Source organism: Syzygium oleosum, unplaced genomic scaffold (genome assembly GCF_021117445.2).
Source record: "Syzygium oleosum isolate NSW1041296 unplaced genomic scaffold, Sole_v2.1 Sole_v2.06, whole genome shotgun sequence".
Classification (NCBI taxonomy): Eukaryota; Viridiplantae; Streptophyta; class Magnoliopsida; order Myrtales; family Myrtaceae; genus Syzygium; species Syzygium oleosum.
Window position 1 is genome coordinate 3,380,665 of NW_026607490.1, and position 24,684 is coordinate 3,405,348.

A 24,684-nucleotide genomic window follows, 5' to 3' on the forward strand; every position below is an offset into this window, starting at 1 on the left:
AATTCGTTAGCTGCACATGCAGGTTACATCGACAACGTGAAAAAGAGAGAGCCAGTCACATTTTCAACCTTGTGCTATTTTTCATTTGGGGGAACCTAACTTAAGAAAAATTAAAAGTTTTATTGTGTGTCTTTGGTTATCTGCATTATCCGGATTGGCCCGGTCCAACACCTACTCCAGAGATCAATCCGCATAGTATTGATCCCTAATCTTTAATATCAAGGATCAATCCTATTGAGCCTAGGACCGAGGACGGGCCGATTCTAGCGTCAACCGGAACCAATCGATTCTTTTTTTATTCATTTTTGTATTCTTTGAAAGGGCAAGCGCACTCTTTGAAATTTCAAAGTTGCTGAAATTAGAATAAAAATGTGCTTCTGCTTTACTTAACGATCAATAAAATATGGCATTTCTCATTCTTGAATGAGTCTTTAACTCTGCTATAGTTAGAGCTGCTGAAATTACCAAATTCATTTGTGTGAGTTGAATTATGATCCCACAATACCACACGATTATATCCATAAATCTATCATCTTTGTTTCGAGCATGAGAATGGAGATTCTGATATTACATATTCTAACAGGAACCCTAGTTACAAGCTTCATTTTGTTATTGTTTCTTCAAATATTAAGATGTCTATTGGTATACATGTCGAAGTATTAAACATTAACAAAAAGAAATTGTTACCGTGGTTGTCAAAGAAGATGCAAAATGAGTGTGGCCATTCAAGTTAAGATTCCCGGCCTCTATTTTTCTTAGAACCGAGTATGAAGGTACTTACCTTTCAGATGCATATGTTGAATTGTTGGCAAACAATAAACAGCCATCGATAGCCTCAATTCCCTTGTGCAATAAAATGAGAAATTTCTCAGTTGAGAATTGAGATGAAAGAGAGATGGATATAATATTTTGTACATTACCAAAAGAAGAATATGGGACTCCTATGTGTAGGGTGAGATTGCAATTAAACTTAAGTATAATGAATGTAAATTATAATTAATTTAACCCTAAATAGTAATCCTTATATAATATAACATCTCCCCTCAAATTTAAAGTGACTTTAAAGAAATTAACTGTAGATCCAAAAAAAAAATGCCATGTTAAATTTGTCTTGGTGAAAATATCGGTAATTTGGTTAGCAGATGAAGCGGAGATTAGTCGTATAGTGCCATTATGCACATGATACCAAATGAATTGACAATTGAATTCAATGTGCTTGGTACACCAATGGAAAGCATCATTATGTACAATTTGAATAACATTTTAGTTGTCACAATGAATGATCATTCCACTGTTATGATGTAATCCATGTTTTCTAGTAGTCATCGCAACCATAATAACTCTGAGGCCATATTAGCAAGAGCTTGATATCCTGCTTCTATACTAGGACAAGCGTTAATGATATGTTTACGCCATGAGATAAGTGAGCTACGCAGAAAAAAAAATGATAGCTCGTAGCAGAGCGACGATCTTGAGGGTTATCAACCCAGTCAGTATTAGAATAAGCTGCCAACTCCAGCTTGTAATGAGCAGAAATTGAAGGTCATGAAATAATGTGCTTTTGATAGAGTGAAGAATTCGAATGACTGAGCAAAATAAGGGGAAAATTGTCAAAAAGTCCTAAACTATTATACTTTTGCCAATTCAATTCTAACCTTAATTTTAATTGTGCACATGTGATACAGCTTCATGAAAGTCTCATTCGTTAACAATCGCCCAAGCTAGGACTGAGGACTTGGCGTCTCTGCTTTTGGGATCCGTCATTTTCATGGTGAGAATCGAACCTTTTGTGGTTTTTTTTTGCCTCACACTGAGACTGAAATTAAGAAAAATTTAGGAGAAATGAGCGAGAAACTAGAATTGCGCAGGTTAACCCATTGTCGACGTGTTTCCGATGACAATTCTGGCCACTGATGATGGTGGAGACGGCGAGGGAGGAGGTCGAGGTGCTGGGATCGTAATCTCTCTGAAATGGACAAGATGCAAGACATGTCTTCAGATACCAAATAAGGAGAGTGATTAAATATGGTCTTATCGGTTCGGTTCAGGTGTATGACCCAAATATACCATATTTGAACCAAACAGTCAAAATACCCAAATTCCTTAATTACTTGTCACCCTAACCAAATGAGACTCGACCCGAAAAGACCGACACCCTTAATTGTTGGATAGTTGATGAGCATCCTCCACCGTTTGGTGTATGCCTTGTGAAAAATTTCCATCAAACGACCCCGGGACATCTGATTGGTTGGGCCAGTCATTCAAAATCTCACAAATTGCACGCGAATTTGCTTGGAGTGATGGCCACCTACACAAATCAAATGTCCGTATTTAATCAGTTTATGGGCTTACAGAGTGTTCCATCAGCTCCGAGTAGCTAGATCTCCATGCTCATGCCACCGTACAATGAAAAAAAAACTTTTCATCGAACAAAAAGAGCTTATGTAAACGAATCAGATCCGTTAACGCTTTTAATCATTTTTAACGGTTTTTACTAAGAATACCTAAAGCTTTGCGCATAATGAGTTTCCTGAATAATTTTGACTTTTATTCAAAGATTATCCTTGCACACATGACACATGTATGGCCGAATTTCTAAAACTTGCTTGGCTAATCGACACCACTTCTTTCAGAACTATAAATCGTCAAAGAATTAAGGAGACCGTGTACTAAATAGTTACTCATATTCCCATGTATCGATGATACGATTGACGTGATTTATACGAATGTAACATCACTCGCAATGTATATCCTCAAAGAACTTTGCATTGACGTTGGACGGTCTTTAGCTCCGAGTCGAGTGCTCGAGGTAGCTTTCATTCAAATCGCTCTCTATTCCTCTCCCTCACCATTAGATAGGATCATGACCCGATACATTCGCACCAAATTAACATCAATTTCCATCCTTTTCAAGATCGGAGAATTCGTAGTAACCCGTGTTCGGAATTTGTAAGTTGAAAATTTTTCAAAAGAGAAAACGCAACTATATAAACATTTAGATTCTTTTAAACATTTAGTCAATTTCAACCAAACATAAAGTCAATAATGGCATTATAATTTAACCATTCAATGCTTCGAATATTTGGAAATATCACATGATTTCGAGAGGGAAGGGTCGGTCCGAATGCGTACGAACTTAGAACCCCGCGAACGGTCCACAAGTCAAGATTCTCCATCCGCTAGGACCACCGCCCGACCGCTGACTGGTCCTAGTGTGGTCCTCTGATTTTGAGCAATTTTGACCGAAGACTTTGAGCTCTTACCAAAGAGAAGAAGAAGAAAAAAACAAACACAAGTACAATTAGAAGAGGACTCCTATGCAATTTGAAGATTATTATCTAGTCCATTCGTTAATATGGAAAAAAAAAAAAAACCTAGTGACTCAAGAGTATTTGGAGTTGCTTGTACAATCGAATTCTTTCGCACAACAGTAACCCGATGGCGAAAGTGAAGATTGTTTTCGACACTCGCGATGAACATAATGAAATTTACTTAATTTAACAAGTGGTGTTGTTGGATGTATACACTTTCGAGTGCGCGTGTGAGGTAAAAACAAAGAGGCATCCCGTTGTCGATGAGAGTAGAATGAACGGTTGATAATTCCGAATTGATGATTTGACTACCGGTTTCTGGATTGATCACTATTATATCTATTGAACTCACTTCTAACACTTGTTCCGCTTTTCGAAGACTCCGCCTCGATTTTCGATTTGTGAATTAATATATCAATAGAAACAATGGACGATACCGTCGTATTAATATGTTTTGAGGATGAAACAGATATGAAAACGGTTTTGAATTGTTATACATCGCAAGAATACGGATGCATGATCTATTTTTCTGCTTCGAAATTCAAGAATCTCAATTAGTTTACAAGCGTATACGAGACACTCCTGTAAATAAAGTCGAGTTAAGACAATGATAATAAATTGACCCGTTGAGGCCAAGTTATTATAAAGCAAGAGATGACTATCCTCTAGATTATGGTAAAATTTATTGACTCAGAGATTATATCTATTTCATGTACCTTTTTGTGGATTAAAAAGTGAAACTTATTGGTGGGTAACAAACTTGATCAATGAGGGGATCTAGATAGGTCTAGCTTAACACGGGTCTAAAGCGAAATCTATCCCTGATCAAAATTGTCAACAAAATATGAAATCGATCATGCTTGAGTGAACATAAATGGGACGAGCTCGAGAAAGAAATTGCGGGTTCAGACTCGTCCATTCTACCCTTTTGACCGGACGGTCCTTGATCGAGCCCGTGAGCCGTCGGGCCCTCAAGACCTCCGGCGAGTGATGCCGGCGGCGGCTTTGTCGGGAGGCTTCCACGTGTCGAGCTTTCCCTAAGTCTCAGCCGTGGTTGGACTGTTATCTGTTGGAAGAGAAAGGACGGGAGTGGGAGGGATGTCAGCATCACTTTTCAACACATGAGGTCTCTTGTCTCCTCATCAAAGCCCATGTCCAAAGCCAAGAGAGCATAGGGACGTATTGCTCTCCACGTACGTTTCTCATTCTTTATAAAATAATTTACCCAAATCGAATTTCTCGTCAAAATAATGGTTATATCGCACGTTAGCTTTTAAAAAAAAACCCATAGGTAGATATTATTTAAGAAAAATGGCACCAAACAATCTATGAATTTTGACCCAATGTGCAATATGATCCCTAAAATATTAATTTGTTCAATATAGTCCCTGAACTTTAATCCAATGATCAATGTGATCCCTCGATTTTTAATTTGTTCAATATTGTCCATGGACTTTTGGTACATATTTAATGTGGTCTTTGAACTATAAGAAAATATTCAATGTAGTCTCTGAACTTGAATTAATGGAATGTCTATATTAAACATTTTCATATAATTCAGGGACTAAATTGAACATGTACCAAAATTCCAGGGATGACATTGAACAAATTAAAAGTTCAGATATCACATTGACCATTAGACTAAAGTTCATGAACTACATAGGCCTTCAAGAGAATCAAAGATGTTCAATATCAAACAGAAGAATCGCAAATACTAGAAAATGCAAAAAGACTAGAAGTCACTCCAAACACGCTCGCTCCAATCTCAACATCGTAATTGATTGTGCTTAGAAATATCGGCTAGAAATCTTTGAAACGACATTTCTCGCCGTGATTTAGCTAATACGCAATTCGGGTCGCGGTTCATTTTTGTACATTCTTTCGGCGGCTTAACGTTTTCTAGAGCAAAAAGGTTTCGTAATCGGAGTAAAACCACAGTGAATTGCCTATTGTCTACGTCACGTGTGATCCTACTCGTGATTAGAGAATATCGTGGGATTAAAGTAATCTTTTCGCTCTAGATTAATCTCGACTTCAACGCGAAAACGGGCAAAAGCTTTTTGAGATTTGGGGACTCGAAAATTAATTTTTTAAAGTGCTGAAGCCGCAACATATGGGCATAGAGAAAGTCAAAAAGGAAGGAAAAAAACAAAAAAAAAATTCGAGAAAAGCTTAGTGGTGTCTAATCATATACGTGGAGAAAGGTACAAGTTTGTATTTACTTGGGAGAGTTAGGTAAGGGATTGACAGTGAGAATTCAGCTAATGTACTATAAACTTTATTTCGCATTAACAACATTAGAAATCCGAAAAATATTGTTAATTTGATCGGAATATTTTGCTTTCATGAAACAGTTCGAATTGATGATGAAAGTGAAACTATCAAGAGGCTCTCTTGTTTTTTTTTTTGGCACCGCACATTTTGGTACAAGATGGTTTAGCAGGATTTTATTTTTTTTTGGATAAGTACACTGAAAGCCCTAAAACTTTTTACGAAAATGCAATTGAGTTCGAAAACTTTTAAAAAGTACAATCAAGTCTTAAAACTTATCATGAAAGTACAATCGAGCTTAAAACTTTCAAAAGGTGTAATCGAGTCTTAAAATTTATCACGAAAGTGTAATCGAATCCTAAAACTTTCAAAAAAAATACAATTAAAGGAAGGACTTGATTGAACTAATTTGAAAATTTTAAGACTTAATTGAACTTTTTGAAAGTTTTAGGACTTAATTGCATTTTTTGAAAATTTTAAGATTCGATTGCACTTTCATGACAAATTTTAAGACTTTTAATACACTTATTCCTTTCTTTTATGACTAGTTAAATGAATAATGATGAATCGTACCGCCATCTTTTTTTTTTTTGAAATTTGTTTGTTTGGTCGAATATTACGAGCAAAAAGGGAAGATAGGTTTGCAATGTGAAAGCGAGTTTCACGAATCGATTCGATTTATTCGATTCGCCAATCTTTCGTCGCTCGATTATTGCTTTGGCATAATTTGTAAGGAAGAATATCAATTCGTAGGCCTAATTGGCCTTGGTGTAATGTTCTTGTCGACCATTGATCTCTTATCTTTTTGCTTGTAGAGATGTGATATACAGCTATTAATTGAACCACATTGCGTATCCATCCCTTTATTTTAGCGGGGAATCTAGCTGTCCGATATAGAGAATAAAAACCAGAGAGAAACCACCAAAAAAAAGAGGAGAAAAAGAGAGGGTAAAAGAAAAGAAAAAGATATTCTTTGTAGTGGTTTCTAAGAAATTCTGATTTTGGGAATATACTTGATTTGTGAGGATGTTGTCTCCATGTGAATACACGCAATACGATTGATGCAGTGATATGTATAGTGTAGCCAAATAGTAATTTGACACCAAGTAAAATTTAAATTGCTCGATTCACTAGGGTTTTGACATGCATTCCCGGCCACCACCGCCACTGTTCCTCCCGCCGCCGCCGCCGCCATCGTCGTTCGACGGTGACGACAAACTCTCCCTCTCTCTTTCTCTGAGAAATAATATGTCCCTTATTGTCGATTACGGCATGACAGGTATAACGTGTGATAACGAGCTAATCTGACCCGCACCGAGATGTACGTGAGTGCAAGTTAAGCAAGCCTACATGGGTCGATGCACTTGACGACTCGCATGTCTTAGACTCAGCACAAATCCGATGCACGCAAGGTAAGATTTAAATGGCATAAAAAATCAACACCAAGTAAAATCATAAAAGTAAAATTTAAATTGCTCAATTCATTAGGGTTTGATATGCATTCTCGCCCGCCGCCGCCGCCGCCATTGTCGTTCAACAGTGACGACAGTCTCTCCCTCTCTTTCTCCGAGAAATAATATGTCCCTTTTAGTCGATTATGGCACGGCGGATATAATGTCTGATAACGAGCTTATCTAGCTTACACTCGGTGCACGTGAGTGCAAGATAAGTAAAACCCATATCGGTCAATGCATCCAATGACTCGTGTGCCATGGACTCGCGCACATCCGACGCATGCCGGGTTATTTTTACGGCGACCCCGTAAGAGTGCGTGAATGCATAACAAAACACCCCCGTTCTGGTTCTCCATCCGCTCAATAAAAAAAGATTAGCGAGCAACCATGGAAAAAACCCTAATCGTGTTGATCTTCGATCAGAACAAGAAAGTAGTTGAAGATGGACATCTAAAAGTTTGATAATGACACTATGTACCTATAAAGCTAAACCAAAAAAACAAAAGTAACTCTAATTAATCATGGCTATGTCCAATGACCCTTTTATTTAAATCTCATCGAAAGATCTTATTCGCTCCATTATAAAAAAAATATAGAATTTAGATTGTTATTTGTTGAAATTAGTCGTTCAATTACACAGTTACTAGTATACAGATTGTTATCTGCCGATATTAGTAGCTGTATATTCACTGATTCATCAACAAATCCCTACATTAGCTCATACCAAGTTTATTTTAGGGAAAAATTACCCAATCAGTTCTAAAACTATTGTCCGGATGTCAATTCAATCTTAAATTTATCAATTTCATCAATTCAGTCCTAATCCTCCGAGCGAAGTTCCATCGTATCCCCTCCAGTCAATTTTTCTCCGGGTATCGCCGACGTGGTGGTCCAATCAGTGCCTGCCGGCTGTCCTACATGGCAGTGCGGGGGTCGCTTTATATATTTTCCGAAATGGTTACATATAATAGGGGCATGATGCGAAATTAAAATTTTTTGTTTGTTTTAGTGGAGTAGATAGATAGTGATAATGAAAGTGAGGGGTGGTCCTATCGACGGCCAATGCGTCAGATAGCCAAACAAAAGTCTGGTAGTTGGGGGATTAAGATAGTGGCTGCATACAGTTTTTCTGGTGCAAGCAACAATAATAAGACATAATTAGGTTTCTGATTTGAGAGTCATCGAATAACACGTGGGTGTATAGTCCATTTTTTTTTTAATAATTTCGTCACATTAAATTATTAAGCAAAGCGCAATTAATTATAGCTCCGAATACTTGCTAATTTGTCAATGATTGTCTATAACTTCTTCTTCCTTTTTTTTTTCCTTTTCAGATCCCTGTGATTAAACAGTTATTATGTAATTAGATCTCCTAATTCGCGTATTGATGATAAGCGGGAGAAAATTCAACAGACGGTCGCGTATAATACGGCTAATTTTCGAGCATTTTTTTTACACTATTCCCATTTAGAATGCTAAAATGACACTGAGGGTACTTTTGTTTCATGAAAAATGAATTATAAAAATGGTTGCTTGTATCGCTTACAAAAGTATATGGACTAAAGATATTTTGATCGTCCACGAAATGTTTAGACATAAATGGTTGACGGCGAGCGAGCTCAGAGTGAAGTGAGCATGGGAATGCGATCGTGCGGAAGTGGTACTCTCGATGAGTAAGAACGAAGACAATGAAAAAGAAGAATAAGAGGATTCCATTTACCCCGCCCGAGAGCCGGACTCGGTCCGGTGCAATACCCGATTCCCGGATAGAAATCGGATCACCCGAGATTTCGCTCGTGATAAAAGTCTAAAGAAGGGTGAAGGAGACATGGCCGTCTGCTTTGATAATGGTCTTTACGTGCGGACACAGAAGACGTGCGCACTTGGGTTTCGGAGTTAGGGTTTGGTCGTGTAGGAGCAAATTCAGACCGCAGGAGCCACAGAAATGACGTCCCTATCGCAGAAAGCATTCAGATATTTATTTATTTATTTATTTATCATCGTTAATAAACATGTTTGTTAAGTTAAGCATCCCCCCCTTTAAAAAAAATTACACTTACATTATTTTATTATTAATCATTAATTAAACATGTTTAAGAGAGAGAGAGGGAGACTCTCCGGTCGTTTACGGGTTTGATGGGTGTAGCGAATTTTGGATGCGGTTGAGCTGATCTATCATCATCACCATCCGTCACATTTTTCTGAGTCAAATCACAAAAAGAAGAAAAAAGAGCGAAATAATTATTTTTTAAAATGGGATAATTAATATTTTTTTATTATTATTTTTGGGTGCGAATATATGGAAACGCAAATCTGAAAGATTCTCTGAGGTTTCTTAATCATAACTCCAGATTTTCTCGCTTTCCACATGATATCTTCTTATCTTGGGCGCCTGACGCGGTCGAAGATTTGAGTTTCTTTTGCTGTTCTTCTTCTTCTTTCTTTTATTTTTTTTTGGATATATGCGCTAGAAGTCCTAAAACTATATTTAGTCCATATATTTATGTCTAAACATTTGGCGAGGGTCACGCCCTCCACCAGATCGGGGCCGGTATGCCCTCGCCGGGGACTAGAGGGGCCTCGCCCGGGGCCGGCGAGGGTTGTCGAGCTTCGGGAAGGCCCAGGCGACCTATGTCGGCCCTTCTCGACAACTGTGGCGATGGCTTGGCCACCGCCATGGCCGCTGGTTGGGGCTCCTCTTTTTTTTTTTTTAATTGTTTGTCTTTTTCTAATTTAATTTATGCTTTTCATTTTTTTTCTGACGTGGCGCTTGTTGGACGTCACGTGTCTCGAAAAATTAATAAAATAAGACACGTCAGCATTTTCCGTTAGTAAATTAAACGGTGTTAACTTTAGGACTCGATTGAATCAATTTGACAAGTTTAAGGACTCGATTGCACATTTTGTGAGTTTTAAGACTTAACTGCACTTTTTTGACAAGTTTTAGGACTTCTAGTGCAAAAAATTTATGTAAGAAAATGCATATAAAGGAGTAAGTAGATGAGTAAATCAATTGAATACAAATGCAAGTGGTAAAAAATAGAAAAGATAAGATAAGTCGCCACCGATGATCCCGACATTTTATGGATTGTGCGTCTGGAGAGATTTCTACATTCAATCTGTTGTTTAAGTTAAATTTGGATTAATACTACGAAAAATCTCAAATCGGTACAAATGTGATAAATTTACCTCAAACTTATTTTTTTGTCATTAAAAACCCCAAATTAGTACACCTCTAACAAATTTACGCTAAACTAATTTTTTGACTACAAAAAAATTCAAACGGAACATTTGTAGCAAATTTACCCTTCGTTAGTTTTCATTAAATTGGACCAATACAACGAAAAACTATAAGCTGGTACACCTGTGACAAATGGAGGATAAAACCTCAAATCGATACACTCGGTTTAGGATTTTTGTCGATCAAAACATTAGTCTTGGATTAAATTTGTCACAGGTTTACTCAATTTGTGATTTTTTGTGGTAACCCTATAAATTTTACTATCGAAAAATTTTGGTTTTTTTTTTCTTATCCCGAAATATCCGAAAAGTTTGTAATATATAAACATTTTACACGTTAATTCAAATATACTTTTTTCTTGGATTTTTCGAAATTTAACAACGAAACCCAAAAAACTTTTTTTTTGCTTTTTAGAAAGTTTGAACTAACGGGGCCGTCATTTGGATGAGGTCATGCCGTCGTAAAAAACACAATTTTAGCTATTCCCATGATTTATTGGCAATTTCTTTTGGAACCATATTTTAAATATGAAATGTATTTTTCTTTTTTTCTCCCAAAAAGCAATGCTAGTAGTGATGGTTGTTGTCTTTTCCTAAATACCATTCAACAACCCATCTTCCCAATTCTGGTCGCTTGCCACCTCATTATTCCCCCCCTTTTTTTCTTTAAATTTTTAATTCCTCACTTTTTTTAAGAACTGAAAAGAAAAAATAACACAAACGTCATCGAACTTTGATCCGATACGTGATGTGGTCCAAAAACCTTTAAATTTATTTAATGTGTGCCCTGAACTTTAACCCGATATGTAATACGGACCCTAAATTTTTAATTTGTTCAATGCCGTCTCTGTTCAATTCAAGGACTATATTGAACGTGCACAAGTGTCCGCATAAAACATCATGTTAAAGTGCAGGAACTATATTAAATAAATTAAAATTTCAGAAACTACTCAAAGTTCAGAAATTATTCGTGTCATTATTTCAATTAAAAATTGAAATAACCTCCAAAAAGAAAAAAAAAAGGGAGAAAAGAAATATAGTTTCTAGCAAAAGCAGTAGCACGGACCGATCCGCTGAGCTCGCGTCACCCTAACATCTCCCCGCTCCCGTCCTCTCTCTTTCTTTCTCCCTTTCACACCCGAACCCCAAAAACCACGCCGCACGCTGTCCGCGAAAAAACACAATTTTCTTCCCCCCTCGCCGGTGCCAAATGACCATTTCGCCCCCTCCCGCCCATCACCATTCACCACCACCAGTAACACCCGCTCTCTCTATCTCTCTCATGAATGACCCACACTGATCTTTTGAGTGCAACAGTGGGCAAAAGGAGAGGCAAAGAAAAAAACAAGGAAGAAGAGAAAGGAGCTTTTTGGGCCTTGAAGTGCACCTCCTCCTCCCCCATCTTCTCCCTTCTTCCTTCTTCCTTCTTCTCCATCCTTGTTGCTCCATAGAAAAACCAGAGACAGCTCCTCCTCGTCCTCGTCCTCCTCCTTCCTCCCGCAGAAACCAAGAAAGAAAGAGGAGGGGTGTTGAAAGATCCAATCTTTTGTGCCACCGCAGAGCAGTCGATTCCCCTATGATCATCATCATCATCGTCATCCTGTGGAGGTGAGGTGAGCAAGTTGTTTTATTCCCTCTTCTCTCCTTTTGCAGATCAGATCAGAGGCTCTCTCCTTCTTCTTTAAGTTCATGGTAGAGCAGGGAGGTAACTTTCTGAAACCAGAGCATGTATCGGCTTCACTTCACTTTCCTTTCCACAAAGTCATCAAAATCTCTCTCTCTCTCTCTCTGCATTCATTGCCCCCCCCCACCCCCCGGCGCATGGTTTTTGGCTTCCCCTTCCCTAGCTCCCTGAATATCATGGGCCTCTGAAAAAGTTCCAAGAAAACCCACCAACTCTCTCTCTGTGTCTAGCTTTCTCTAGCTCTGGTCATGGATTCTGGGAACAGTAGCGCGAGCTCGCAGTCCTCGGGCGGCGGCGACGACGAGCCGTACGCCTCCCGCGCCGACATCTCCTCCCTCTTCAGCGCCGCCGCGTCCTCCGCCCACCACCACCATCACCAGCAGCCGCCGTCGCTGCACCACCACCACCACCACCACCAGCTGATGTTCGACCCGTCCTCCGTGCTGTCCAACTACTTCGACCCTTTGACCCGGTCGGCCCCGCCCGCGAGCCCGAGCCCGCTGCTGAACCTGGACGCCGCTTGGCCCAGGAGCCCGAGGCCCGACCCCGGCTGCGCCGATCTCGGCGGCGTCCCGCCGCAGCAGCAGTCGCCTTTCCTGGGATTCGGCAGAGGGCCGCCGCCCGGTGGCGGGGTGGCTCCGGTCCAGTTCCCTCTGGCGCAGGAGAGCCCGAAGTCGGTGCAAGGTCAGGCCGCGGCTCCGTCGGCCGCCGACAACGGCAACAACGCCGGGAGCGCCAACGCCCCTGTGCGGAATCCGAAGAAGAGATCGAGGGCGTCGAGGAGGGCGCCGACTACGGTGCTGACGACCGACACGACCAACTTCCGGGCCATGGTACAGGAGTTCACCGGGATCCCGGCGCCGCCGTTCGCGGCGTCGCCGTTCCAGAGGAGCCGTCTCGATCTCTTCGGGACGGCGCTGCGATCGGGCCACCTCGACGCATCCTCGTCGCCGCCGCCACCGTATCTCCTGAGGCCGTTTGCCCAGCGATTCCATCACCCTCCTCAGACCTCCTCGTCGACTCCGTCGTTTCTGGGTCCTTCGTCGATGATCGACGCCTTAGCTTCTTCTTCTCCGGCGGCGACAACTACTAACACCAACACCACCAGCAACGAAAACGTCACTTCTGGTAACAATTCGGCGACGACCAACGCTGGCACTACTACTAATGCAGCTCCTCCATTGCCACTAGGCCTCTTGAAGCATCCACAGAACCTGCTCATCAACATGAACGCTCAACACCCGATTCTTGATTTCGGGAACTCCCTCTTCCAAGCCTCTCTCAAGTATCCTAACCTGCCCGGACCCTCCGCAATGGACGGCGCAGCCACCGATCATCATCCTCATTCAAATCTCCGAATGGGGGCTTTGGAGGACTTTGGCTTGAGCCACACGGCAAGCATTCGGCCGCCTTCGACCGAGAGAACCTTGACGGAGAACAACGACACGACTACAGCGGCGACGAACTGGAGCGACAGAGGAGTCGGGGAGGGCGGCGATCACCATCAGAGATTACTGAGCTCTCTCGGTGGTGGCGGCGGAGGCGCCGGCAATTACGGCAACGATGAGGATCATCCTCGGAGACCGACGAACGGGAGGGTTTTCACCTACTCGGGCAACGACAACCCCTCGGCCCCGGACCGTTTCCACGGCGATAGAGGCCCGGAGGCCGCGGCCATCAACGCGAGGAGCGAAGGTATGGTCGAGTCGTGGATTTGCTCGTCGGATTAAAGCTGATTATAGGATTGATATAATCACCAACACCATTCTCTCTAAAGACAGTTTAAGAAATCAAGAACAGGAGGTAGGGAATTTTTACGCATATTACGATGAACAGATGATCGAACCGATGATGGCAGAGGGACGTAGCTGAGGAATGTGATACAATCCCCATGCATAATGTTTCCCTCCCAAAAAAAAAGAAAAAAAAATATGAACATCACACGAATATAGTTTTACTTCTTTTTTTCCTTCTGGGGTTTTCCTGTTCTTCTTTTCGCTTGTGATTATTATCTGTAAATGATAGCATCTTGGCTTGAATCCAATCTCATTCTTCCTATCTCCTAACTGTCTGAACATCACCTGCATATTACAGATGAAAAAACTTCCATTTCTTTCGTTCGTCCGATGATGTCTCTCCTCGTAAATTGCTGCCCTTGTGTTCCTGCGCGATACCCTCGTACCGGTGTTCGTGTTGTTCTTGGGTAGATAAGAATCATAGGGGCGAAAACTACATTAAAATCAGCATATTAACGTATAGAAGAACGAGTCAAATCATGAATTAAAACCTTATTATAATCTCAAATGGCGCATGAAAGTGGGGGGAAGAAGATGATGTTGGTGCAACGCCCGGGAATGGCTCGAAGTTGATTTTCCCTTTTTGTCATGTTTCGACGATCTCCCGCTTTCACACGCTTGCTTTCCGGAGTTCGAGCTATATATTTTAAATTGATATTTCTTTATTCGGTGATAAAAGGGCCTTTTAAAAAAAAAGGGGTTGAAAAATATCATGTGGATGAGTGATTGGTGGCGAGATTAGAGGGGGTGGTCAGCCGCCGCAAATCTAAAATTTTCAGATCTTGTGTAGTGCTTTTAATTAGTCTTCTTTGTTTTTCGTGTCACATGCGCTCCCAATTGCACTCGAAATTATTTATTTTCTATTGTAATTAATGCATATAATATATATGTATGTGTGTATGTATGTATGTAAGTGTATATATTATGTATTTTATTGTTATTTGAGTTAATCTTGGAGAATGGGACGGAGGGTAAGAGCTTCTGCTACGCATGCATGAATAATTTAAGTATTCATTCTATATCTATGTCTATATATGTATATTAAATTGATGTTTGTATAATAATAATTATAATAATTAATTGCGTGTACGTAAACTAAGCAAAGTCGAAGGCATGTCTGGAGGACCGCTGTCCCCACTAGAAGCCATACCTGATCTCGGAGGGATTTCAGCTGTTAGGTGCTTCGACTATATTTTTAACAAAAAGTAACATAAAAAATTTTAAAAAATTTTTGGAGTCAACTGAAAATAACAAAAAGGGTTGATATAAGACACTAATATTGTCAAATTCTAAAAGTTTTCTATCATTATCGAATATGTAGCTACTTTGATTCTATTATTTCTAGTTGGTGTATCCAAATTTTTGGGATAGTTATTACATCGGTGTAATTTTTTTTGCTCATTCACCATTGGAGAGGTGACATGTTGATAAATTCAATTAAACACTTAAGTCTAAGCACATATGTCACCTATGGACGGTGAATCTGTAAGAAGTTCTTTAAATGGGCAGTGAAATTGATAAAAGTCCTAGAGTTTATGCCTTGCTTGTCTTGGCTGACCTAAATTAAATTTTTAAGTGACGGGTGTTATCTTACTCTCCTGTTCTTTTGACACGAGAGTGTCATCCTTAAAATTCGTCATGAGATGAGATTATCGTGATCTCGACAAAATTACTATTCAAAACACACGAGTGTTTAGGGGCGATTCTTTCCGAAAATAAGAGGGTTCTCACACTTTTCGCGATTGTTTTCGAGACTCGGGTTTCGAAGCACGTTAAGAAATTTTAGAATAAAGTGATTTGAATTTCTCGCAAATAGATCGATCGAGGGTCATTACTCGGCCCGTCCTCAACCAAAGTGACCCTTTTCTTTACAGATATGGACGAGTGGTCCGTGCCTCATCCCAACCACTAGATCTCTCGAGTGTCGAGTCCCAAAGTTTTTAAGGTAGTAGTTGAGGTCATACTCTCCTGTTCTTTTGATACGAGAGTGTCATCCTAGAATTTGTCATGAGACGAGATCGTCGTGATCTCGACAATATTACTACCCAAAACACACGAGTGTTTTGGGGCGATTTTTTTCCAGAAAAAGGGGCTCTCACACTTTTCTTGATTGTTTTCGAGACCCGGGGTTCGAAGCATGTTAAGAAATTTTAGAATAAAGTGATTTGAATCCCTCGCAAATAGACCGATCGAGGTCAATTACTTGGCCCGTCCTCAACCAGAATGACCCTTTTCCTTACAGATATGGACGAGTGATCCGCGCCTCATCCCAACCATAAGATCTCTGGAGTGTCTAGTCCCAAAGTTTTTTAGGTAGCAGTTAAGGTTACTAGGGGAAAGAGTTGTCCAACCCCCCAAAAAAATAAAAAAACCCAAAATACAAGGTTGACACACAACTATAGGAAAGGATAATTTGGTTCCCCACCAAAAGCTACAAAAGCCTAACACTTAATCAAAAACCAAATGATAGTAACACATCTTTTTAGAACTGAAAAACTTGAAATAAAGCTTGCCCTCTCTAATCGACCACCCCCCCTAAAACCGTCATCATGATTGCATTTGCCAAAGGCAAAGGCCGGTGATGTGTTTCATCCAAGAAAACCCAAAAGCGGCTTCTCTTTCTTTCATTTCAGTGTGTTTGTATGTCTGATTGATAGATCATGATATCTCTCTTTTTTTCATATATATTTCAATTATGCATCTCTCCACCTTTTTGTGTACCTTTTGGTATGATGAGAAAGACGGGAAAGAGAGCTTCAAAATTTTTTGAATCTTTGGGAACAGTTGTAGGCTATGATGGCATATGATATGAGATCTGTCTTGGGTTTTCTTTAAAAGAAAGAAGGAAAAGAAACAATAGGTGACCTCTTTTCCGCACCATCTTTTTAGTTTTAGGTTTTAGCTTTTTAGCCATGGATGCACAAATGAAGCAAGTGGGACTTTGGAGGATCTTTAGGGTGAATCTTGAATCACTTCTGTTTTTGAGGGGGGGGGCATTGTGGGTGGCCCATGCATGCCAGTGAATAGCAATTGCTTCTTGAGGGCAATGATGGCTCTCCTCACTCCCCTAAATGGGAACTCATAATTCATCCCCGGCCCACCGGGCCCCAGGGTCCATCCCCCCTCGAACGGCAAGTCCAAGGCCGCGTCCGGGAATAGTTACCCGATACGACTGGACATTGAGATAATCGCGGTCGCTCAAGACTGACGGAGTGCTCGAAGAGTAACGCGTGATTCGTTTGAAAGATTGTATCGTGTGCATAGTTATGTGTGTTCCCCCTATTTTAAAATTTCGAATTACTCAATTGATCACAGGAATAATTGGCCAATTAGCTCTAAGCTTTCTAATTTTGCCGATGTAGTTCTAAACTTTTGCGTGAAGTTCCGATGTCGTCTTTCTGATCAGTCGCTGTCCAATCATCGCCGGCCGTCTACATGGCACGCTGACGTGGACAAGCTGTGGATCGCCACATCAGCGATTCCCTGCGGCAATTGGTCGAAAGGACTGCATTAGAATATCGCATAAAGGTTTAGGACTGCATTGACGAAATTTGAAAGCTTAGGACTGAATTGGCACATTTACAGTAGGTTCAGGACTGATTAGATAATTTTTCCGTGATCGTATATTGTTTTGAGCAGACAGGGTGATATGACATGTCTAATCCAGGACAAAGAATATGTTTGCGTGTTCAAAATCCACACGATTCTACATGGTCCCAATACCATATGACAGCTCATGAAAGCACATTTGCATTTGCTAGATCAAAAGGCTTTACTCAGAACCAAACGTGAATTGACACACCTTTGTCAGCGTCTGAAAACGATCATAAACATGTTGTTTCGTCATAAAAAGGATAGCGTTTGTGATTTAGATACGTGTTCCCAACATGAACACGGCCACCGCAGTGTTCACACGGCTGTCGACAACGCGAACGTTTTTACGACAAAATGAACCGGCTTAGGGCTACCCCCAACCGGGATACGATACGGTGATGCGCCTTGGACGGCCGGATCATCCGACCCGGCTGTGACAAAAGTCCAAGTTACCCAAGTTTTCACTTTTCTCGCACTTTTCTTCTGCTTTTAATGACATGAGTTTGGCGATGGACTTGGTGCAGCAGTAGGTAAAAAGTGAAATACAACTAAAAGCAAAGCACAAAAAGAGGTAAAGCTACTTGGGAGAGGATGCAAATGTTGGTCCACGTTTCTTGAGCGAAAAAGGACTGGAAAAGATCACTGAATTGACTAAACCAGTCTCCCTGTTTCAGTCAATTCCAGAGTACTCAATACATGAACTCCAATGGTGGACAGTCCGGAATCAATCTGACTCAGAAGTTACACGATAACGTGGTGAGAGATTCTATCATGGGGGTCGCCAACTCGAACCTTCTCGTGACAAAGTGTGCGATCGCATAGGGGAAATCCAGACCGTACAGAGAGACGAGTCCTGGAGAGTTCGTGACATTGATTGCTTGTTTACAAGCCCGCGAAGATTCACGCGCATTGCGTGTTCCACGTTATTCTCCGACGTTCGTGAAAGTTCACTGCCTGGAAAGCAGAGATTTCTCATCATTGTCATCCAAATCAACCCATTCCTCCGTTCCATAATCTCTGTCGATCACGCCACTCCCCTTCTCATAAGCCCCATTCGATATCGCCGTATCAAGGTCGGAGAAATCTTCGCCTGTACAGGGGCTATCGACCTCGATCTGCTGCATTTCCGTGAACGCATCCATTCTAGCGTGCTCTCTGTCTCTCGGGTACGTGCAGTAGAGGAAAGAGTAAATAAGGCAACAGATGGCCATTGGAATGCCCATAGCAGCATAAAGCGCCTTGGCAAGTGATGCAGCATTTTCTCTATCTGTCTCGATCTCTATTGAGTTGGATGATCCCTCAGGGATCGGTTTATACCCATATACATGCTCAGCCAGGATACCGACCAGCAGGGGAGCGAATGACGAGAGGATGGACTCGAAAGAGTTGTCCAGCGCGTAGATGCTCGTTCTGGATTTCTCAGGGACAATCTCTGCAAATATTGGACTAAGTGCTGCGTTAGTATACGCAAGAAATTAACTGGAGAAATATGTAGTAATAATACATCTTCAAGCCACAGAATTCAATGTCGGTTCATCAACTAGGGATCTGACAGGCAACATCTAATAACCATGTTCGTGCGACGAGAGGGCGATAGAACCTACTAGTTACACTTACTTGTTTGTGGCTGGGGCATCCCAGGATGTGCACAGCCCCATGATAAGTAAAAGGAGACCATGCATGAAAGCTGTGGAAGGATCATCAGGCAACGCCAGAAGCAAAATCGCAGCTAAAGGAATGGCCGAAGCAGCACTTATCTGCGACAAGATTATTCTCCCCGAGTTGGGCAAGCGCTTGGCAAGAACATCCCCCATCCAACCTCCAAATAGACCACCAAGTGAGAAGCCGATGATGAAGACCGTCATAAGGAAAGCCGTCGTACTGTGCGTGAAGCCAATGAGCTCCAACCACATTGGGGCAAATGAAAGAGCCGACCCTGAGAATGACCCAAATACACCCTGAGCCACTATTATCTGAAAGGACGGGATTCTAATGACCGATTTCGATTCTTTAACCAGGTCTTTGACATCTGACCAGAAGGGCTTGTGCGAATTCTGATCTTTAACGAGGTTATTGTCATCGGAAAATTGAGGATCGCTTGCAAAGAGCTGCACCAGAACACCAACGATGACACTTACTAGTCCAACCAGGTGAAAAGCAATTCTCCAACCAGGGATTCCCAGGAATGATGTTGAGGCTATTAAAACAGAACACAACGATCCAATGATGGCACCAAGGTTCCCCGTTAGCTGCAGCCATCCAAACGCCATCCCACGGTTGCTCTCGTCCGTGCAGTCGGCAACGAGGGACTGGATAGCAGGTATCACTATTGCGAGTCCAATGCCATTCAAGCCTCTTGAAATTGCTACCTGGAAAATAAAAGAGAGAAATCGCTAAACACAGCAAGGTACTTTGCAATTGCATTTACATACAAGAAGTCCCTCACCGAAAGACGAAGTCATTCAATTGCCTATATTCCTACCAGAAAGGGCAAAGATTCTATTTGTGAAGCAGTCGTTCTTTTCTTTCCTCATTTTGGTAAACTGTAGCAAAAAATTTAATTTGCAGCTTGTTGAAGCAGTGCGACGGCAGAGATATTTTGCGCGTGCTTGTATCAGTACTTGTACTTCTCATGCTTATGACAGAACTAAACCAAGATCTCCTGATTCTTTGCGTGCGAATCATATCCATATCATCCTAAATCTGACTAATCCTATTGAAACAATACTTCCACACCTGAATCATATAGATCTTTGTCAATTGTCACGGAGATTCTGTCAAAAGGATGGAATAAGTTTTGTCTGGAAGACTTTGTCAGAGGACTTCTTGAGTCTAGTCATGGTTGGCTCTAGCCCCAACATACATGCATTATGGAAAGTGCATTTAGCAAGTTGAAAGCAAATGTCCATTTCTTTGAAGTGCTGGAAATCTCATTCCATCAACGGTAAAAGCAGACGTTGCTGAATTAATTCGACATAAACGGACGATTCAAAGATTGAGGACCGAGTGGCATAACTCCACGCTGTCAAGACCGATTCCAAGGACAACCTACCGAACTGCAGGCTTCGCAATTACATCAATGCGAACATTCTATTATAACTAACAAGATCCATACCAAGAACATTTTCTCAGATCATTCTGTGATGCTGTACAAGTATCATTACCCTGTACTAGATTCTTGGAAAAAAAAAAGAAGCCCAACAACCCCAACGAAAGTAATACTAGATTCATCTCCTCTCAATCATCAATCAAGCGCAGGCAACTGAAACATTGAGAACCCAATCACTCACCCACCAAACTGAACACAACCCAATCACTCCCTCACCAAACTAGACCCCACCCACCAAGAATCAGAGAGGGAAACAGAGGGGGAGACCTGAAGAAACGTGGAAGAAACGGCCACGAGGAAAGTGGCGGCGGCCCAGAGGAAAGCGCCGAGAGCTATGACGCGGGCACGGTCGTGGCGGGCGGCGAGGTAAGCGGCGAGCGGATAGCAGCAAGACTGGACGACGGACCGGACCAGCGTCAGCGACCCGAGACCCGTCGGATCTATGTGCAGGGCGGCGCCGACCTCCTTGTACACGCCCGGAAGCAGGGACTCGTCCGCCCTCTCCATGATCCCCGCCAGATTCACCAGCACCAGCGTCAACGTCTCGGACCTCATTGGCCTTGCTGTGTTCCAAGAACCGAGGAATCCGGAAATGAAAAGGTGCGTTGAGCTTTGCTTATGCGGGAAGGTGATTTGACAGTTTGACTACTTGGGAGAGGCTAAATCTAAACATGACACTTGTAAGTTTTCCAATTTTTTTTACTTGCAAGCTGAGAGCCTACTTTGCTATGATTTTTTTTAGGCCTTGATTTTCTTTTTTTTCTTCTCCTGATCTAATATGTGAATTTTTTTTTGACTCGTTTGATGTCTTCTTTTGCTAATTATTGTTGTTTTTCTTTGCTCGTTGTAGTGAATAAATCTGCTTACAGTTGAAAATTTATGAGAACATCATCATTATTTAGTTAGCCGAATGCCCGTGACGTGGTTCCCTGACTTCTCCAAGATTAGATGGAAGCTCTCTCTTTCTAATTTAGGCGTAGATCTAAATCTGGGAGCTTTTCTCTTTTAATCTAAGTCTAAATATGGAAGTTCATAGGGGCGTCCGATTTGTGGTGGTTAACATGTTATTGTCTTCGTATGACGATAGTGTTGAGGACATTGAACTTAGGCACGCACTGCAAGCCATAATTTCTAGAGGGAAAGATCTCGACATGTGCTCATCACTGACGATTCCGGAAATTGATCGCCGATTGTTTTTTAATGCTGCGACAGATCTGGTCTTTTGGGATGATGGCATGATTATAACTTCAAGCTGTACTCTTTTATTTTCTGGATTTTGTTTTGTTTTGGCAGCTCTTTTGGGGATTTGCTTTGCTTGGAAGCTTTATATGTTCCTCCTATGTATGATTATGACAAATGAATGGAAAATAAAAAAAAAATTTGGGCATTCTTATGAAGCATAAATTTGGGTTTTTTTTTCTTGATTAATTCCCGAAACGTGATTCTCTTATCAATGCTCGACACAATCTATACATATGTTCCTTGATTATGGTTAAAATCATGATTAGTTTGCGAAATGAAAAAGGCACAATTTTTGTTCACAAAACGTCACCGATGATAACATTAGGACTAGATTGGATCTAGGCAAAAGGTTTGTAACTTGATTGATCGAACATCAAATGCTTAGGATTCAATTGACTAGTGATTAACATGGTTAACCCAAAAAACAGTTCTTCCAACATAATATCGGAATACAAGTTACAAGCTCAAATGTGGGATTCCCTCTATGAATTATATGCGTCACTTTCTATTTTTGTCCTTTTTATTATAGGATAAGTGCACTGGAAGTGCCAAAATTTATTACGAAAATGCGATTGAATTCTAAAACTTATCAAATTGGAGCAATCAAGTCATTCCGTTAAGTTCATTCAACTTGGCTAACGTAAAATACTGACGTGGCTTTTGTTTTATTGTTTTTTTCTCTTCTATTTGGCGATGACGTGGCTAAAACATAAAACATAAGACTAAAACGACGTCGTCTTGGTCAAAATTTGATTTTTCAATAAACTCTTATCTAAATTATATAAAAAAAGCAAAATTAAAAAAAAATACAATTAGAAATCAGATTTTAACCAAAATGAAGTTGTTTTAGTTATGCCAGTGCCATGTAAGAAAGAGAAAATAAAAAAAAAAGTCATGTCAACATTTTTCGTTAGCCGAATTGGACGGAGTTAACAAAAAAACTTGATTGCACAAATTTGATAAGTTTTAAGACTCGATTGCACTTTTTGAAAGTTTTACGATTCAATTGCACTTCGTAACAAGTTTTAGGACTTTCAGTGCACTTATCCCTTTTATTATACCTTGGATTGTGTGTATGATGTGATGGGTCCACAATTTATGCTTTCCATGAAAGATTTGAATTACGTACAATGGAGGGTGTTAAGAATTGTATTATGTAATTACTCAGAGTATCTTGATAATCTACACCATTCAGAAATTTGCTTTTAATAAGGCTATGTTTCGTAGTTACGATAAAAGTTCGAATAAAATAAAATTTATCCAATCTTATGTTTGGTTCTTACTCAAGGTTGGATAAAGTCAGATATAAAGGGGATAAGGCTCAGATAAAAATATCAAAGGGGGAGGTCGAATAAAGGTAGATAGAATTTCTTATATTCATGGCACAAAAAATATTACTTGAATAACAAACTTTTTAAATTAAAAAATTAAAACTTTAATTAAGTATATGATAATATTTGCATTCTAATATAAAAAAAATCAAAATAACATAAAGATAATGGACATTTTCGTTTTTTATATTCCTATTTTCATTTATATATTTGAATTTCTACTCGTTAATATTTATTTAGTATCTATATTTATTACATTTTTTTATGTATATTAATATATTTATTATTTAATAAAATTTTTATTGAGGAATGATGGAAGTGAATAAAAAAATAGAGGAAAAATAATTAAAAAATAAGTAAATAAAAATGAAGTAGAAGAATCCTGATTTTAATGAACAAATGCAAACTGATTTTTCTAATTCACTCTGTCTCATTCTTCTCCATATCTCTAGTTCATGTTGAAGTTTCATGACCTCTTTGTAGTTCTTTATTCACATCAAAACTTCACGAAAATAATGAAAGAGCCGAAGCTTCTTCTCCTCTATAACTCTATGGTTCACGTCAAAAGTTCATAAAAGTAACAAAAGAGTCGAAACTCCTCTTTTTTGTTACTATGTGGTTGATGTTGAAGTTTCACGAAATCGGCAAGACAATCAAAACACTATACTTTTCGGAATCGCAAAGGTGAATAATCATGTTTTTTTTCTCTTTTACTAGATTTGGCGTTTTGATTAATCTATATTGTCGATGTTATTGTAGTCCGTTTACATTTCTTGTCATTGTCGAACATGTGGCTTCGGAATGCTGCAATAAGCTCTTTTTATTTTGTTTAAGATGTGGATTGTATAATAATTATGAATTGATTGATGAAGGTAATCTCCATTTATGCATTTGTGATTTCTTTAGCAGTGAATCACGAGAAATTCTTGCCATCTCGTTTGCGTATTTTCAGATTCATTTACATCGATATACCGTTCATACCAAACAATAAATTTGATAGGATATGAAAAACTCTAGTTTTATACCACGATCCACCAAACAGTGAATACGATATAGTAAAATCCTAAGATTTTATATCGTATCTTATCCTGTCTTATCTTAATTAGAATCCAAACGACCAAACGCACTCTAAGATTATTACGAAGCCAATCCTTGCGAATCTTCTAGTTCGATATCAATGGTCTTCATTTATGATCTTTCTTGAATCGAAAGTTGATTTGTACACCCCGTGAGATCCGTCGGATTGTACAATTCACATCAGTCTTTCACCTTTTTTATAGAGTAGATGCACATGCACACTTATACAAATCCTAGAGAATCAGATTCTCGAGGATCTGGTGACTATCGGATCTCGAAAGAACAAATCTCGATCGCTCATCGAAAATCCGCTTTCTAGAATCCCTACATTCTTAAGACAGAACCTAAAAAAGAAGCAACTGCATTTTGATTGGGTGTGGGCATCGTAGAAAGAAAATGGTTAAGCAGTCGTCCTTCCTCAATTTCCTTCCTCGCATTGAAAGGCAAAAATTGCCCCAACAGACATCTCCTTCGACCCGTCCCCACGACATCTCATCCGTACACGTGGAACGCCGCCTCCAGATCCTACTGTCTTGGGCCCCATTACCCTCAGCCGGGAGGCCCCACACTACGTC

General features: G+C 40.3%; 2 protein-coding genes and 1 long non-coding RNA gene across 5 annotated transcripts; 1 reads left to right on the forward strand and 2 right to left on the reverse strand.

The window, feature by feature from the left end:
* Positions 1 to 11,613: 11,613 nt before the first annotated feature.
* On the forward strand, positions 11,614 to 14,021 carry LOC115683067 (uncharacterized). Of its 2 annotated transcripts, none has more exons than XM_030607476.2 (2): positions 11,614 to 11,981; positions 12,191 to 14,021. In XM_030607476.2, exon 2 carries the CDS (start codon positions 12,209 to 12,211, stop codon positions 13,688 to 13,690), a length of 1,482 nt encoding a protein of 493 aa, XP_030463336.2. In that variant the 5' UTR covers positions 11,614 to 11,981; positions 12,191 to 12,208; the 3' UTR covers positions 13,691 to 14,021. The 2 variants fall into 2 exon arrangements, with proteins under 2 accessions (XP_030463336.2, XP_030463337.2); XM_030607477.2 differs by having other exon boundaries at positions 11,614 to 11,889.
* LOC130138443 (uncharacterized) lies at positions 13,705 to 14,615 on the reverse strand. The gene is made up of 2 exons (XR_008816843.1): positions 14,248 to 14,615; positions 13,705 to 14,158 (listed from the first exon to the last, which is right to left on the reverse strand). It is a non-coding gene; the product is annotated as an uncharacterized LOC130138443 (long non-coding RNA).
* Positions 14,616 to 17,939: 3,324 nt separating this feature from the next.
* On the reverse strand, positions 17,940 to 21,113 carry LOC115668411 (uncharacterized). Of its 2 annotated transcripts, none has more exons than XM_056312154.1 (3): positions 20,727 to 21,113; positions 18,968 to 19,719; positions 17,940 to 18,796 (listed from the first exon to the last, which is right to left on the reverse strand). In XM_056312154.1, the coding sequence occupies exons 1-3, from the start codon at positions 21,012 to 21,014 to the stop codon at positions 18,298 to 18,300; spliced, it is 1,539 nt and encodes a 512-aa protein (XP_056168129.1). In that variant the 5' UTR covers positions 21,015 to 21,113; the 3' UTR covers positions 17,940 to 18,297. The 2 variants fall into 2 exon arrangements, with proteins under 2 accessions (XP_056168129.1, XP_056168130.1); XM_056312155.1 differs by having other exon boundaries at positions 18,633 to 18,782; positions 20,727 to 21,111.
* Between the last annotated feature and the right edge of the window lie 3,571 nt (positions 21,114 to 24,684).